Genomic DNA, 17,851 nt, shown 5'->3' with positions numbered 1-17,851 from the left:
CCGTTTTCTCATCTTACTAAAATAATTGCGTAAAATATCACTTTATTTCAAAATTTACATTTCAGCCCTGTGCAAAGCATGATGGGAAGTGAATGTCATATATGACTGGGTTACTAGATTGAAACATATTTCAAAATTAAAACATCAAGTGAAGTCAAAGTGAAGTGACCATTTCAAGTTAGTTTAACATGAACTAATCACATTTTAACCAGAAACCCGATACCGTGGTGTTAAAACATAATTAAATGTTTAAATGATATTAATATATGTACTGTGTGTGTGTCTGTGTGTGTATCAAGTAAGCTGTCTTCTTTGAAACAAAAAGTTAAACCTGCCTCCTGGTAGGTTTAATTTAAGACTCAATTTAGTCCTGGAGTAACTGTAGTCTTCCTCCTGGAAATCGGCTTATTAAACTCTGGACTAAACTAAATTTAGGACTATTTAAAGCCATGACATAGAAAGCAGATTTTTGTTAATCAGGTTTAAAGGGCCATTTTATTCTAGGACTATAGGCTTAATCTCTGTCCGGGAAACCGCCTCAGAATCTTTTTTTTTTTCTAAACTGCTTTAATTATTCTTATTTCTTTTGATTATTTTAATTTCCTCTATGTAAAGCACTTTGAATTACCATTGCGTGCTAAATAAACTTGCCTTGGCTTAAATCTTAACATCTTTAATGTCTCTATATGCAAAAACAGAAGAGCAGCGATTGACCCGATTCTGGAAATACTGAAATATTAAATCTCGGTGCGGAATCTGACAGTGGTTTTCTCCATCTTCTGTTTGTAGACCTCGTCAAACTGCTCATTTTGTGCCACTGTGAAGTGACCTTTCCAGTCTCCGACTTTACCTTTTGGAACACAAATAACAGGAAGAGAAAAGCAAGTTAAAGGCCAGAACTCAGAAGGAGATAATTAGATGATTCAGCGATTAATTAACCTTTCCTCATGAAGGGTGAGATCTTGAAGTCCATGAAAGGGATGTTGACATGGTTGGTGATGTTGTTTTGTTTCATGGCATCAAACTGAACCCCTTTTGTTATTTTCTCCCTTTCTTCGACTGAGGTGGACAAACCCAAGAAGGAGCTCAAACGTTCCACCTCACGTCCAGTGTCCTGGAAATAGACACTTTAGACACGACTGACTTGACGCTTGATAAAACTGTCACGTTGAGAATTGAACTTACTTCAACCAAATCCTCATAGAACAAGTAGAGTAGGTTAGAATATGTTTGTTTTTTCTCCCACCATCCGCTGACATGATCATACCAAGGCCCAAACACATCTGGCGGGAAATCACTGATGTTAAAACAAAACCTCCATGATAATGTAGGGGTCGTAATTCAGGGGTTGTATTAAAATGATAAATGATTGCACCCAATCGACTTACTTTTCCCTTTCATGAATTTCTCTATAAAGCTGTTCCAGTCTCCCGGGTCAGGCTGCACCATGTTCATTCGATCAAAATGAAAATAGGAAACGGCATTGTCTTTGGCATTACGTCCCACATACACAACCTAGGTGAAAGAAAATAAATATTGTTACAATACAGGACTTATATGTTGTATTATAACAATTTAATTACAGAACTACTTCACTTTTACTAAAGCTGCAGTGAGTAATTTCTGTTCCACCAGCGAGAACAAACGTAATTCCTTTCATAGTGACTATTTCCAAACAGGTTTCGCACACACCTGCCAATTGTCAAGGTGGATAGTATTTAAAGTGGCACACTGGTTAAAGTTTTGATGACACTCAACAAAACAGAGTAATATTTTGATAGCCCTAAAGAGCATTTCTTTTTTTACAGAGAACTCAAGTTTTAAATTAGTTGCTTGGAAATATAAATGATTAGAAACCTGAAGATGTAAGCAAGCCCCTCATTGATCAGATTAATTGAAAAGACAATTTCAAAATGTCAGATTTTGGCAGATATGATTACATTTATCATCTATTCGAGCAGTCAAAAGACCTGCCGTATTTACCCTTGAGTTCTGCTCCCAGAAGGACTTGGGCACAAGCTGAACAGGTAAGTGTGTTTTGATGAGACGAGGAGAGGTGGGAAGATTATCAGCCCTTTCTGCCCCTGTAACTGATATGTTGTATAAATTGTCATTATCAGTGTGGTTATGCCAAAACCCATTTGAGGCTTTGGAACAATTTATAATTTACATTCCAACAATGAATAGATGAAATGTGTGAATAATTTGGGCTACACTTTATTCCGATGGTCCACTTTAGACATGCACTATAACTTTGCAATGCCAACTGCCTCTCATTAGAGTATTAGTAGACTGTAGTATCAAAATAAAGTGTTAGCAGATTTTAAGCAGACAGAGATAGAGATTGATTTATCCTTTCGGAAAAAGTGTCTCTGGACTGTGACAGTCCAGCTGGAAAGAAAGAGCATGGTGCTATTTAAAGTGCTGTCCTGCAGGTAACTTCTTATTAATTAATGTAATTAATTGTTTGTCTGGAAATAAGGTAGCCTAAATCGTCTGTCACAGTGTTGGGTTTGTGTTCCCCAGCTGTCCACTACATGTCCTCCTTCCCCACAGTGTCACTCACTTATGAACTACATTTCCCATGATCCTTGTCTTATCATTAGATTCAGCTGTTCCTCATCACTGATTATCCCATTATCATTCCCTGTGTATATAACCCAGTCTGTTTCAGTGTGTTTTACGGAGTCCTTGTATTTTGTGTCACACCACTTCATGTCTATGTTAAATTCCTAGTTCCTGCTTGTTTGTTTCTTGTTTTGGACTGCCTTGATTATTGACCCTTGCCTGGCTGACTCGGATTTGGATTGCCCTTTAAAAATAAAACACGTTTCCTGTGTGTGGATCGTGACAGAAGGACTCCGTCAAACCCTAATCCAGCGGTATGTTTTCTAACTTCTCTTCCCCAGCCACTGAGCGGGAGAGGAGATATTATTTTCAGGGAACCCGCCTAGTATTTTTCGTGGGACCCGGGGAGGTCACAGAGGAGGAGAAGGTGGTCGAGAAGAAGTTCGACACCAATCTCAACCCTGGCCCCCCTTCGACTCTGGGCCAGTGAGGGACAGCTCAGAGCCAACATCTCACCATCACGGACGGAAAAGGGGGAGGAAACGCACGTCTGCTCAGCCAGAGACTGTCCACGCCACATCTACCCGGGCAGAGACGGATCAGGAGATGCCCATTCGCGTGGCCGGCGAGGGCACGGATGGACTACTTGGACCATCTGATTCAGATCCTGGACATGCCTGTGCTCGCTGTTCCAGAGCCGGAGCCAGTGTATGTTCCAGATCCAAAGACAGATCAGGAGAAAACCATTCTTGCAGCTGGGGGAATACCCAGCAACTATCTGGAGTGTCTGGCACGGATCCTGGAAAGACCCTTCAGACCTTTGGTGTCCCAGGTTCCAGAGCCGGAGCCAATGCCTGTCCCAGAGCCGGAGGCAGAGCCAATGCCTGTCCCAGAGCCGGAGGCAGAGCCAATGCCTGTCCCAGAGCCGGAGGCAGAGCCAATGCCTGTTCCGGAGGCAGAGCCAATGCCTGTCCCAGAGCCGGAGGCAGCGCCAGTGCCTGTCCCAGAGCCGGAGGCAGCGCCAGTGCCTGTCCGAGAGCCGGAGGCAGCGCCAGTGCCTGTCCCAGAGCCGGAGGCAGCGCCAATGCCTGTCCCAGAGCCGGAGGCAGCGCCAATGCCTGTCCCAGAGCCGGAGGCAGAGCCAATGCCTGTCCCAGAGCCGGAGCCAGAGCCAATGCCTGTCCCAGAGCCGGAGGCAGCGCCAGTGCCTGTCCCAGAGCCGGAGCCAGAGCCAATGCCTGTCCCAGAGCCGGAGCCAGAGCCAATGCCTGTCCCAGAGCCGGAGGCAGCGCCAGTGCCTGTCCCAGAGCCGGAGGCAGCGCCAGTGCCTGTCCCAGAGCCGGAGGCAGCGCCAGTGCCTGTCCCAGAGCCGGAGCCAGAGCCAATGCCTGTCCCAGAGCCGGAGGCAGCGCCAGTGCCTGTCCCAGAGCCGGAGGCAGCGCCAATGCCTGTCCCAGAGCCGGAGCCAGAGCCAATGCCTGTCCCAGAGCCGGAGCCAGAGCCAATGCCTGTTCCGGAGGCAGAGCCAATGCCTGTCCCAGAGCCGGAGCCAGAGCCAATGCCTGTCCCAGAGCCGGAGGCAGCGCCAGTGCCTGTCCCAGAGCCGGAGGCAGCGCCAGTGCCTGTCCCAGAGCCGGAGGCAGCGCCAATGCCTGTCCCAGAGCCGGAGGCAGCGCCAATGCCTGTCCCAGAGCCGGAGGCAGAGCCAATGCCTGTCCCAGAGCCGGAGGCAGCGCCAATGCCTGTCCCAGAGCCGGAGCCAGAGCCAATGCCTGTCCCAGAGCCGGAGGCAGCGCCAGTGCCTGTCCCAGAGCCGGAGGCAGCGCCAATGCCTGTCCCAGAGCCGGAGCCAGAGCCAATGCCTGTCCCAGAGCCGGAGCCAGAGCCAATGCCTGTCCCAGAGCCGGAGGCAGCGCCAGTGCCTGTCCCAGAGCCGGAGGCAGCGCCAGTGCCTGTCCCAGAGCCGGAGCCAGAGCCAATGCCTGTCCCAGAGCCGGAGGCAGCGCCAGTGCCTGTCCCAGAGCCGGAGGCAGCGCCAATGCCTGTCCCAGAGCCGGAGCCAGAGCCAATGCCTGTCCCAGAGCCGGAGCCAGAGCCAATGCCTGTCCCAGAGCCGGAGGCAGCGCCAGTGCCTGTCCCAGAGCCGGAGGCAGCGCCAATGCCTGTCCCAGAGCCGGAGCCAGAGCCAATGCCTGTCCCAGAGCCGGAGCCAGAGCCAATGCCTGTCCCAGAGCCGGAGGCAGCGCCAGTGCCTGTCCCAGAGCCGGAGGCAGCGCCAGTGCCTGTCCCAGAGCCGGAGCCAGAGCCAATGCCTGTCCCAGAGCCGGAGGCAGCGCCAGTGCCTGTCCCAGAGCCGGAGGCAGCGCCAATGCCTGTCCCAGAGCCGGAGCCAGAGCCAATGCCTGTCCCAGAGCCGGAGCCAGAGCCAATGCCTGTCCCAGAGCCGGAGGCAGCGCCAGTGCCTGTCCCAGAGCCGGAGGCAGCGCCAATGCCTGTCCCAGAGCCGGAGCCAGAGCCAATGCCTGTCCCAGAGCCGGAGCCAGAGCCAATGCCTGTTCCGGAGGCAGAGCCAATGCCTGTCCCAGAGCCGGAGCCAGAGCCAATGCCTGTCCCAGAGCCGGAGGCAGCGCCAGTGCCTGTCCCAGAGCCGGAGGCAGCGCCAGTGCCTGTCCCAGAGCCGGAGGCAGCGCCAATGCCTGTCCCAGAGCCGGAGGCAGCGCCAATGCCTGTCCCAGAGCCGGAGGCAGAGCCAATGCCTGTCCCAGAGCCGGAGCCAGAGCCAATGCCTGTCCCAGAGCCGGAGGCAGCGCCAGTGCCTGTCCCAGAGCCGGAGGCAGCGCCAATGCCTGTCCCAGAGCCGGAGCCAGAGCCAATGCCTGTCCCAGAGCCGGAGCCAGAGCCAATGCCTGTCCCAGAGCCGGAGGCAGCGCCAGTGCCTGTCCCAGAGCCGGAGGCAGCGCCAGTGCCTGTCCCAGAGCCGGAGCCAGAGCCAATGCCTGTCCCAGAGCCGGAGGCAGCGCCAGTGCCTGTCCCAGAGCCGGAGGCAGCGCCAATGCCTGTCCCAGAGCCGGAGCCAGAGCCAATGCCTGTCCCAGAGCCGGAGGCAGCGCCAGTGCCTGTCCTAGAGCCGGAGGCAGCGCCAATGCCTGTCCCAGAGCCGGAGCCAGAGCCAATGCCTGTCCCAGAGCCGGAGGCAGCGCCAGTGCCTGTCCTAGAGCCGGAGGCAGCGCCAATGCCTGTCCCAGAGCCGGAGCCGGAGCCAATGCCTGTCCCAGAGCCGGAGGCAGCGCCAGTGCCTGTCCTAGAGCCGGAGGCAGCGCCAATGCCTGTCCCAGAGCCGGAGCCGGAGCCAATGCCTGTCCCAGAGCCGGAGGCAGAGCCAATGCCTGTCCCAGAGCCGGAGCCGGAGCCAATGCCTGTCCCAGAGCCGGAGCCAGAGCCAATGCCTAGGAAGTTACTAAGCCCTCCTTCAGGAACAACCGCTTGCGAATCCGCATTTATGTTTTCGAACGATTCGTAATTAAAATGATGAGAACACAAGGTTCAGGCTATACTGTTGTGGTATTGTTGCAAATATGAACTCTGACCACCGATTCTTCACATGCTCGTCCCTGGTAAATGAAAACAAAGTGGCTGAACTATCTTTGCATTGTAGAACACAGCGTCTTCTCGACATGATGCTATGATGAAGTATTTGAATGTGTAGACTTCAAGTTTACACTTCCGTCTGCGCGCGGCCAGTATGCATCTACGTCACTACGAAACAGCTAATGACTCGTTTCAAAAACAATTCATTTCATAGACTCAGAGTCGACTCTCACTTTTGAAAGACAATAACTTTATATACGGTGCACTTTCAGATATAAATCTTTGCAGGATGTTTTCATTCCCTTAGAGCTATATTCCACACCATATGAACAGTCATTTTCAAAAATCCATGATAGGGCTTCTTTAAACTATCAAATGTAAGATGACATTTTTAAACTATCAAATGTAAGAAAAAAATTTTTAGTGTTCATGAACTGAATGGCTACATTTATTTTTTCATCAAATAATTTAATTTATGTTTAAAATTTAGCAATAAAATGATTGACCTCTCTGACCTGTTGAAAACTCTGGAAAGTGTGCTTCCAGGCATGGGATTCTGAAATAGATGGCCTTGGAAGTCTGACACTCTAGATCACCATTACCAAAATATAGAAGGTCCAGTATATAAGAAACCCATGTGGTACCTGGGGATGAAAAGGGAGTTAAAAGTGTTTAAAAAGTTTGGAAAGACAATACATAATCCTGTCCATAGTGGTTAACAGCTATTAAGAGTTAAGTCAGCATGCTTTAAAATCAAAATTAATAAAAGCGTCTCGCCTGCTTTGGGATAAGTGGCGATCAGAATGTCATCAGGTCTTGCTTGAAAGTTTTTCACCTTTTCCCAGTTGTCCGTGAAAAAGTGAGTCATGGAAACACCCTCAAAATCAAATATCTCTGGTCGACTCTGCAGTTTCAGATGCAGAATATAAAACGTTTTAGTTTAATGCTAAAGTTTTACTGCACTGACTGAGCAGTCATTTGAGTTTCATCATTGGCAATATAAAAACAATGTAAAATCATGTTCACAGCAAGATTTCAGATACATCTGCACTACCAGTAGAGTATGTTTTTAGGAATTTTTTGAATATTGGTTCCACTGAAAAGCCATGATAATTGCTAGTAAATACTTGTTGTGTGTCTACAGTGGTCTACTCTGTTACAGTGCACCTGCAATTGTGTATCAAACGCTCACAATTGTTCTTTTCAAAACTATGCTAATGGTATTAAACAGACAATTTCATTTTTATACTATCATAAAATACTTCAAAGAGAATTATTCATACTCACTTACCATTATGGGGAAAGGGTTTTAATTTTCTTAAGGCTTCTTAATCCTGTCTTGTCTTCCTCTCCTAGAATGTTTCTGAAAGCTTTCCTCAAAATGCAAACAGGACTTCTACTTAAATACTATTCAGCGCTGTCATTGATATTCTCTTGAGTTTATCCCCACCCTTATCTCTGCGCTTTGCACACTTAGCCTTAAAAAACATGTTACAGTACATGTTCAAACTGCCCTCCCCAAAGGAAAGAAACGTCCCTAGTAATATTACATGAGTCTTCTTTTATGGCAAGCCGTTTTAGCTTAAATTGTACCCATCAGCCTTACTTGTCGGAATTGCATTTTTACTAGTAACAATTCAATTAGAGAGCTCTACAAATTAATTTTTACTATTGACTTCCATTCATTTTTAATTAGAGAGCTCTACAACTGGATTGTTACTAGTAATAATAACAATTAGAGAGCTCTCTCAATTCTTACTAGTAAGAATTACAATTAGAGAGCTTATAGAGAGCAATTATAATTAGAGAATTGCATTCTTACTATTAAAAACTGAATTAGAGAGCTCTCTAATTATAATTGTTAGTAAGAATTGAATTAGAGAGCTCTGCAATTGAGTTGTTACTAGTAAGAATTGAATTAGAGAGCTCAATAATATTAATTCTTACTAGTAACAATTGCATTAGAGAACTCTCTAAATGAATTGCTACGAATGCAATTGCAGAGCTCTTTAATTCAATTCAAGATAATTCTACTTCTACTAGTAGGAATTCAATTAGAGAACTCTCAAATTGCAATTATCACTAGTCATAATTAGCTTAGAGCGCTCTCTAATTGTAATTCTTACTAGTAAGAATGCAATTGCAGAGCTCTGCAATTCAATTATAGAGCTCTGCAATTATATTCTTACTAGTAAAAATTGAATTAGAGAGCTCTCTAATCGTAATTGTTGTTAGTACGAATTTAATTAGAGAGCTCTATAATTGTAATTGCTAGTAGGAATTAAATTGTAAAGCTCTCTAATTGAATTCTTACTGGTAAAAATGCAATAATGACGAGTAAGGCTGGGTACAATTTAAGCTAAAACGGCTTGCCATACTTCTTTAGCATTCCAGAAGAGAACTCAACATTGCTTCAAACCCCATTTGGTCATTTTGTTTAGTATTTTTTAATTAACTGTGGTTTGTCAGTGTGCACTTTGACTTTACTGAAGGAACATCTTGTATGCTGTGGTAACACTGTGTTCCTCTGACAGGGATGCCTAATGGTGGATCCATGTTTAGCAAAAAGGTTAACCTGCAAGGTTAGCAAAAAAAAAGCAAAAAAAAAAAAAAAAAAAGCATAGGCCTAATGTTCTGGGGCCGTATACACAAAGAATTTTATCTTTCCACTATTGTTACTCCCTAATCGCATTAAAATATTTTAGCTAGGAGTTTTCTCTTAAAAGTTATTCACAACAACGGCAACGCAGACCATTTCACAAGATGTAAACAACACTGGTCCAGAAACACTTCCTGGTTCAGTTTATTTCACATGTAAAGAAAACATCTTAAAGATGTTTGTTTAACTTTTTGATTCAGTTTTAAATGTTCTGTTGGTTGTATTTTATTCCAGCTTTTATGTAGTGTTAAAAAACTGAAACAGGAAGTGCTTCTGGACCAGTGTTGTTTACATCTTGTGAAATGGTCTTCGTTGCTATGGACATCAATTCTCATGCTCGAGCTTCCTCGCAATGATCACGGTGATTGGTTGCAGTGGTGGAAAGTAACTAATTACAAATAGGCTACTTTCGTTACAGAGTAGATTTTTTCATTTTTTTCTACTTTTTTGAGTATAATTAAATTGTGGTACTTTTACTCTTACTTGAGTAAAATAAAAATAAAGTATTCAACTTCTCTACATTTACATTTCATAAAAATTACAAAGTACTTTGACAAAGGTGCCGACCTATTTTTTACAGTCTATGGTGCCGACGGAGCAACAGCGCAGCGACACTTTTCAAAACCACTGCGGTGGAGCCCTGCGCTTCAGCCAATAACAGACATATCTGAAGCACTTCAGCCAATAACAGACAGGTCTGACTCGGGTGCAAAACCAATCAAAACCTCCAGTTCGGTTGGGGGGCGGGGTGTTCAAACCGCGCTTTGACATTCAATCACTGGCGCTCGTGTTTGAATCAGTAGCGCTAACGTTTCAATTTTTCAGTGAATGTAAGTGAGTATTCTGCTCGTCGTATTTAATTATGGCAACTACTGAAATGGGTCACACCATTGATAATACCAGAGCACTGAACAGTTGAAGTAAAAAAAAAAGCTCGCCTCATAACATGGACGCGGTTTGCAATGGACGGAGCAAGAATGTAAGTGTCTAAAATACATGCACACAGTTCAATTAATTGTAAAGCTCTCCCTGTTAAACAATACATTTAAACTAGATATACGAAGCAAACTTTGTACAAAGCTGAAAAACAGTGAAATAAGATCGCATGATTAATCTGTCAATCAGATGCATGTAAAAGTGTAGTTCCTATTAGCGACAGTGGGCTCCCAGCACATTTTCGGTTGGCTACAATGAAAAAAAAGATCATTTAATTTAACATGTTAACCCTACCCCACTTAATTTTTTTTTTATTTATTTTTTTTTTACTGGGAATTTTTTATATTGTTTTATTTTTTCGGACCTCTCAATTAACCTTCTTTGCTTTCAATTATGAATGATTCAAATCAAAACATTCAAATGATCATACCTACACTTACTTTTCAAAATTAGTAATAAAAAATTGCTCTTGACAACAGAGGAAGCTAGTAGTCTATATGTGGAGCACTTTTATCATTGATGGATGGATGCACTTTTTTTGGGCTTCAAATTTTCTTCAGTCATTCACTGCCATTATAAAGTTTGGAAGAGCCAGGCCATTTTTTTAATATAACTCTGATTGTATTCGACTGAAAGCAGAAAGTCATATCTTCTAAGATGACTTAAGGGAGAGTAAATCGTGGGCTAATTTTAATTTTCGGGTGAACTATCCCTTTAAAGTCATACATTTTTCTTTTGCAAAGACCTGAAAGTTTGATAAACTCATTTACGTATATTATAGCTATTATGTGTTTGTCTTCATGTTTCATCAGTCAAAACATCACTATTTGCAAGTTATTATATCCATATAAAGCCATTTCCTGAAATGTGTAAGTTTAATACTTCTATGCATCAGTACTGGGCCTTCAGTATGAATGAAACAGATGACATGAGAATGTTTAGCGCTCCATTTCGCTATATCTCACCATTTTGGGTAAAAATAGAAAAATACTAAAGTACTTTGTAACGCAATTACTTGAGTAGTTTTTAAGCAAACTACTTATTTACTCTTACTTGAGTCATATTATATTTCAGTACTTCTACTTGTACTTAAGTACATTTTTACTTAAAGGAGAACTCCGGCGAACAATGAACCTTTGGTCTAATAAAACATCGGTCCACAGTCAACCGTTCTCTGAGATTTGTTTTCATGATAATCGAATGCACAGAGTTTTATCTCTAAAAACTGTTTAGCGTATAATGCTACCCTTGTGAAAAAGAAGTGTGCTTAATTGTATTAAAAGTGTACTTTTTTGTGTGCTTAAACTCATGAAAGTATACTTTTTGAAAAGTGTACTTGCAGATAATATAGTATAATTACAATTAAAGACCACTTAAGTTTAACTTAAAGTAAGTACACTTTCATCACATTATTTATAAACACACTTAAGTGTACTTTTTAAAAATGCACTTTGTAATAATATGTAATTAAGTTTAACTTAAAGTAAGTACACTTTCATGACAATATTTATAAACACACTTAAGTGCACTTTTAAAAATGCACTTTGTAATAATATGTAATTAAGTTTAACTTAAAGTAAGTACACTTTCATGACAATATTTATAAACACACTTAAGTGTACTTTTTAAAAATGCACTTTGTAATAATATGTAATTAAGTTTTACTTAAAGTAAGTACACTTTCATGACAATATTTATAAACACACTTAAGTGTACTGTTTTAAAAATGCACTTTGTAATAATGTCTAATTAAGTTTTACTTATAGAAAGTACGCTTTCGTGATCATATTTATAAACACACTTAAGTGTACTTTTTACAAATTCACTTTGTAATAATATCTAATTAAATTTAACTTAAAGTAAGTACACTTTCATCATCACAATATTTCTAAATACACCTGTTTTTAAAAAATCTTTTTTTAATATTGTCTACTTAAGTTTTAGTTAAAGAAAGTACACTTTCATGTTAATATTTCTAATCAAGTGCATGTTTTAAAAAATTCCCTTTTTAATTGTGTCTACTTAAATTTTACATTTTAAATAATTATGATTTTATAGTGTTTTAAAGTTATTAAAGTTATAAGTTATTAAATGAAATGTATTTTGATGAATTGACTAATATACTAAATAAAATAATAATTTTAATGGAAAACATGGAAAGTATTTCATTTTAATTTCCGTCCCTAACACGCAGACTTAAACAGAACTTGACTACGTAGTGTGACGTGAGTGACCCGTCTGTCTTCTAGTGCTGTGGCATGAGAAATCTGAATCATTCCCTTCTGAAACTTGCAGAGGCGGCGAGTGTGAATAAGAGCTGTCCATGAGCGAGGAGCAGGAGACACTTTTGCTAGGTATTCTGATTAATTATTTTGTCATTTTGCCTCAACGTTTCCCCGATTGTGCGCGAGCTTCTTCTCCTGTCCATACGGTAATCTCTCTACGTGCGACAGAGAGTCGCGTGGGTATGACGCAATCGTTAGCCTACTTTCACTAAAACTGCTTCTACGGGGCCATAACATAAGCTACAAGGTAATGGAGCAATTTATACATTGTCGTGTTTCTTTAGAAATCAATAATGGACAAAAGGGGTCTTCAAACGCCTCAGATGTAAAGTTATTCGCTGTCAAAGTGACGCCAAAATGAATGGGAGTCAATGGGAATGCTAACGCAAGTGAAGTTCTGCTACAAGATGGCAGCTCCCGCGAGGCTTCAACTTCCGGTCGATGGATTACCCCCTTGAGTAGGTCACGTGACAAGAACCAACCGGAGCGCAACCGCTTTGGAAAATATGTGAATGCCTAATAATACCCTAAGGAAAACCCCCACTTGCCTAATAATGAAAAACGACACTTCCATTAACACTTTCATGGTTAACTGACATTCTATTAGGCTAACTAACTACTTAAAGCAAGGAAATGTTGCTTCTATTGAAGTAATAGTTGAATGACGGTGGATTATGAACTCGCCAAAATGGAAAACAAAGCCCAACTGGACGCAGGATCAGTTACTGCTGCTGGCCCAGTTGGTGCTAGAAAAAAATACAATACAGGACATCTTCAAAAACTAAGGGATAATATTGCAAGAGTTATTAGGAAGAACAAACTGAAAACATATCTGTAAAACTTTCAAATGGAAATATATCCGAAACAGAATTTTGTACCAAGTCTTTTTAAACTTTGGGGCAGAAGGGTCAAGGAAACTCAACAATGCCAAAGGCTACAGCACCGAAAAATCACCAACGATTCTTAAAAAAACATTGTAAATCAAATTATTACATTTATTATTGAATCAACTTAAGGAATCCTTGCGGAATGAGTATCAGTATCAGTTTATTTAATATGAAAATAAAAAGAATTGCACTAACCCTGAATATTTTAATGATAGTGTAAATATAATAATAAGGTTAATAAACACAGAATAATAATCAACATTAAAATTCAGGGAAGACAATTAAACTACATTTAAACAACAATTAAAAAAGCAGCGATTGACCCGATTCAGGTCCACATCTAGAACTGAAATATTAAATCTCGGTGCGGAATCTGACAGTGGTTTTCTCCATCTTCTGTTTGTAGACCTCGTCAAACTGCTCATTTTGTGCCACTGTGAAGTGATCTTTCCAGTCTCCGACTTTACCTTTTGGGACACAAATAACAGGAAGAGAAAAGCAAGTCAAAGGCCAGAACTCAGAAGGAGATAATTAGATGATTCAGCGATTAATTAACCTTTCCTCATGAAGGGTGAGATCTTGAAGTCCATGAAAGGGATGTTGACATGGTTGATCATGTTGTTCTGTTTCATGGCATCAAACTGAACCCCTTTTGTTATTTTCTCCCTTTCTTCGACCGAGGTGGACAAACCCAAGAAGGAGCTTAAACGTTCCACCTCACGTCCAGTGTCCTGGAAATACACACTTTAGACACGACTGACTTGACACTTGATAAAACTGTCACGTTGAGAATTGAACTTACTTCAACCAAATCCTCATAGAACAAGTAGAGTAGGTTAGAATATGTTTGTTTTTTCTCCCACCATCCGCTGACATGATCATACCAAGGCCCAAACACATCTGGCGGGAAATCACTAATGTTAAAACAAAACCTCCATGATAATGTAGGGGTCGTAAATTTAGGGGTTGTATTAAAATGATAAATGATTGCACCCAATCGACTTACTTTTCCCTTTCATGAATTTCTCTATAAAGCTGTTCCAGTCTCCCGGGTCAGGCTGCACCATGTTCATTCGATCAAAATGAAAATAGGAAACGGCATTGTCTTTTGCATTACGTCCCACATACACAACCTGCAATAAGTGAAAGAAAAAAAAAATATATATATTATAGCATTAGCATAACACAGGACTTATCAAAAGACCCGCAGTATTTACCCTTGAGTTCTGCTCCCAGAAGGACTTGGGCACGAGCTGAACAGGTAAGTGAGTTTTGATGAGACGAGGAGAGGTGGGAAGATTATCAGCCATTTCTGTGCCTGTAACTGATAATTAGATGTTGTATAAATTCACTGTAAAAACATATTGATGGTTTAACTTAAAAAAGTAAGTAACCTGGTTGCCTTAAAATTTTAAGTTCATTGATCTGGAAAAAGTGAGTTAATACAATAAAGGAGATTAATTCAACCATCATAAACTCAAAATTATATGTTATCTGAACTAAATAAATGATTTAAGTTGATTTGACAAAAGAAAAAATGTTGTGAATCTTGAAAATATTTTTTACAGTGTTGTCATTATCATTGAGGTGATGCCAAAACCCATTTGAGGCCTAATTATGGTCTTTTTTTTTTTCTACTGTGGAAGTCAATGGTGCAAGACAACTGTTTGGTTCCAGTCGTTCTTCAAACTATCTTCCTTTGTGTTCAGCAGAAGACTTGAGGGTGAGTAAATGATGACAGAATTTTCATTCCCTTTAAATTCCCTTTAAAATGTGTTGAATGTAACTCGACACCCTCGCCTCATTTAGTATGTGCGGTTCTATGAATATGCAAATGAGCCCCGCCTCCACTCACTCACTCAGAGATCCACTGGTTGACGATCACACGTTGATCTGATTGGTTACAAGGTGGTTTGTGACGTCAGAAACACCAAAGCGTGTTTTTGAGACTGTCTTTGGTTCACTGCAGTTTTGTATCACTTATGAATTTACATATGGTGTGTGTTAAAGCATAATAAAAACACCATATAGACACATAAACAACATTAAAAGCTGGATTCACACCACAGGGGGACTTTAAGGCTTAGTTAAGCTTAGGGTTGGCTCTGTACACCACTTATGGATCTCATCGGGCCAAACAACTTTCGCACACTAACACACCAGCCCAACAGGATGTCGTCGGCTATTATGGATAGTTTGAAAAATGATTCTCACTTTCAAAATGCTTTTGTTTCTATAAACCTTGTGTTCACAGTCATGGTGGCACCAGGTGGCTGTAGTAAACTGGGGTGGGGGTTGTGCTGGGGCTTGAGCCTGTCATCGCTGCTTACAGCTATATTTTCATTTAGTTAAATAACATTACTGAATTGTAAGTCTCTGACCTGTTGAGATCTCTTGAAAGCATGACTCCAGGAATGGGACTCTCATATTGATGGGCTGGGAAGTCTGACGCTCTGGATCATCATTACCAAAATACAGAAGGTCCAGTATATAAGAAACCCATGTGGTACCTGGTAATACAATGGAAAGGGAGTTTTAAAGTAAGTGTTTTAAAGGTCAGTTTGGAAAGACAATACATAATCCTGTCCATAGTGTTATCTAATGGTTAACTTAATAGTGAGCTATTAAGAGTTAAGTCAGCATGCTTTGGCCAAATCAAAATGAATAAAAACGTCTAACCTGCTTTGGGATAAGTGGCGATCAGAATGTCATCAGGTCTCGCTTGAAAGTTTTTCACCTTTTCCCAGTTGTCCGTGAAAAAGTGAGTCATGGAAACACCCTCAAAATCAAATATCTCTGGTCGACTCTGCAGTTTCAGATGCAGAATATAAAACGTTTTAGTTTAATGCTAAAGTTTTACTGCACTGATTAGAGACTCACAGAAAGATTTCAAATACATTTGCATTACCAGTAGAGTATGTTTTTATTTTCATCTAATGTATTCACTTTTAGGAATTAAAAAATTGAATTTGATGCAGTACAACTATTTGCAAATGTATCCACATTTCTAAACGTACCAATATTCAACATTCACTCTTAGACGAAATGGTTCTATTTAGAACCAGAAATGGTTCCATCCCCCGCTTCATACATGGAACTCCAAAATGGTTCTAAATAGAACCATTTTTTTTTTTTTGGTAAAAGGTTCTATTGGCTAAGTATGGAACCCCAGGGTTCTATATAGAACCCAGAGGAACCCTTTTTTAAAGAGTGTATAGAACCTTTTAGGGGTTCCAAATACGTAGCGCTAATAGAACCTTTTAAGGTTCTATATAGAACCTTTTCTTCTATATAGAAGAGTGTTATATCTATTTTAGTGCATCGAGCGCTCACAATTGTTCTCTTAAAACTACAATATGCTTATGTATATGAATTCTAATTCACTTCTGTAATACCTAAACAGACAGATTCATTACTTATACTATCATAAAACACTTGAAGGAAACTTATCGAAACTCACCGAAGCCATATCAGGGATTTCCATTATGGGGAAAAGGGTTTTAATTTTCTTAAGTCTTAATCCTGTCTTGTCTTCCACTCTCCTAGAATGTTTCTGACAGCTTTCTTGTGTCCCTCAATTTGCAAACAGGACTTGTACTCAATGCTATCCAGCGCTGTCATTGATATTCTGTTCACCCTTTCCCTGTGCTTTGCACTTGGCCATAAATCAACACGTTACGCAAGCTCAAACAGCCACAGGAAAGTTAAACTTAACTATTAAAGGAGCAAAGGCCTAAAATGCACCAGAATGCAGGAAATCACATCTACGAAATGGGGGAATTTGACCCCCTCACCCCTTTTTTTTTAACAGATTTTTTTTTTTTTAAGATTTTTTTTTTTACAGAGTACACGCCTTATGAGTATGAAAATATTCTTGTTGCATATTGATAAATTATGGCTCCTCTGTAATAGATTTTGAAAATCAGTCACCAAATATGGAAACTAGAGATTGTAAGCTTTCAAATGATATATAGTTTGCCAATATTAGGCTATTTAAGGTATTCACTAAGATATTATTGTTTTAAAAATATAGTGGCAAACGTCCCACCTGTTAAGCGTGCAGAGCGACCACCCAGTAGAGCATTACAATAATCTAGTCTTGAGGTCATGAATGTATTAACTCATTTGTCATTGAAAGCATATGTCGTAATTTAGATATATTTTTAAGATGGAAGAATGCAGTATTGTACTATTGACAATACTTAATAATACAATACTATTATTGTAGTATTGTATTATTAAGAATGCAGTATTGTATTAAGTTTTTCATTATTGTATCACTAATGAAAAACTTTTGTCAGTTCAAAAAATGCTAAACTTTGACAAAAATGTTGTATTTTTGTTATAATTGTGATTTTATAATATTTAGATATGAATTCAACTGGTTAGTCAAATAGCGAATAGCTTATTGTGGAGGTCTATGGCCATCTAGTGGCTTTTTTTTTTTTTTTTTAAACTGCATTTTCCCCAAAAATGTCAAAAATCCTACCATGTAAAATGATCTCTGTTATCTCTATGAAGGAAAATTAGAAATCTGGGTCTTTTATAAAGTGAATTTTACATACAATGCCGTTTTTAAATAAAAAAAAAATATTTATAGAAATGTATAAGATATTTAAAATACTCCACAAATGTTGAGTGAAAACATGAATAAACATTAATAAGAAAAAATATATATTTTACTGTTACAAAATGTAATGTTATTGTCTGGGGTCCCTGGAGACCGCAAAGATAATGAGTGTAGACACAAATGAAGATAATACAAGGGTTAAATTGCAAAGTGCAATATGACTGAATAAGTCATGCCAACTTTAAGCGTTTTAGATTATTTTTATTGGTTGAAATACTGCAGCAGTAAATATTCATGGCTTGAAACAGATAGATAACAGAATTGACAGATGTTTTTCACATGACTGATAACTGCAGGA

The 17,851-nt window shown here is 40.6% G+C and overlaps 3 protein-coding genes and 1 long non-coding RNA gene across 5 annotated transcripts in view; 1 reads left to right on the top strand and 3 right to left on the bottom strand.

The window, feature by feature from the left end:
* Nucleotides 1–17,851, top strand: part of LOC148973614 (uncharacterized) — a 543,652-nt gene that overhangs the window by 503,573 nt on the left and 22,228 nt on the right. The window lies entirely within an intron of this gene.
* On the bottom strand, nt 564–3,148 carry LOC120481243 (cytosolic sulfotransferase 3-like). The gene is made up of 6 exons (XM_089119194.1): nt 3,085–3,148; nt 1,984–2,090; nt 1,389–1,515; nt 1,186–1,283; nt 940–1,114; nt 564–850 (listed from the first exon to the last, which is right to left on the bottom strand). The coding sequence occupies exons 1-6, from the start codon at nt 3,146–3,148 to the stop codon at nt 738–740; spliced, it is 684 nt and encodes a 227-aa protein (XP_088975320.1). The 3' UTR covers nt 564–737.
* Nucleotides 3,145–6,065, bottom strand: LOC148973615 (uncharacterized). The gene is made up of 4 exons (XM_089119193.1): nt 6,027–6,065; nt 5,745–5,984; nt 3,503–3,986; nt 3,145–3,283 (listed from the first exon to the last, which is right to left on the bottom strand). The coding sequence occupies exons 1-4, from the start codon at nt 6,063–6,065 to the stop codon at nt 3,168–3,170; spliced, it is 879 nt and encodes a 292-aa protein (XP_088975319.1). The 3' UTR covers nt 3,145–3,167.
* LOC120481235 (cytosolic sulfotransferase 3) lies at nt 13,233–16,591 on the bottom strand. 2 transcript variants are annotated; one of them, XM_039674762.2, is made up of 8 exons: nt 16,384–16,591; nt 15,603–15,741; nt 15,305–15,433; nt 14,141–14,247; nt 13,930–14,056; nt 13,726–13,823; nt 13,480–13,654; nt 13,233–13,390 (listed from the first exon to the last, which is right to left on the bottom strand). In XM_039674762.2, the coding sequence occupies exons 1-8, from the start codon at nt 16,405–16,407 to the stop codon at nt 13,278–13,280; spliced, it is 912 nt and encodes a 303-aa protein (XP_039530696.2). In that variant the 5' UTR covers nt 16,408–16,591; the 3' UTR covers nt 13,233–13,277. The 2 variants fall into 2 exon arrangements, with proteins under 2 accessions (XP_039530696.2, XP_039530699.2); XM_039674765.2 differs by having other exon boundaries at nt 15,603–15,729.

This window comes from Pimephales promelas, chromosome 14 (assembly GCF_988280905.1).
Source record: "Pimephales promelas chromosome 14, fPimPro1.hap1.1, whole genome shotgun sequence".
Lineage (NCBI taxonomy): Eukaryota > Metazoa > Chordata > Actinopteri > Cypriniformes > Leuciscidae > Pimephales > Pimephales promelas.
The sequence above is the reverse complement of the archived record's forward strand: the minus strand, read 5'-3'. Positions and strand labels throughout refer to the sequence as shown.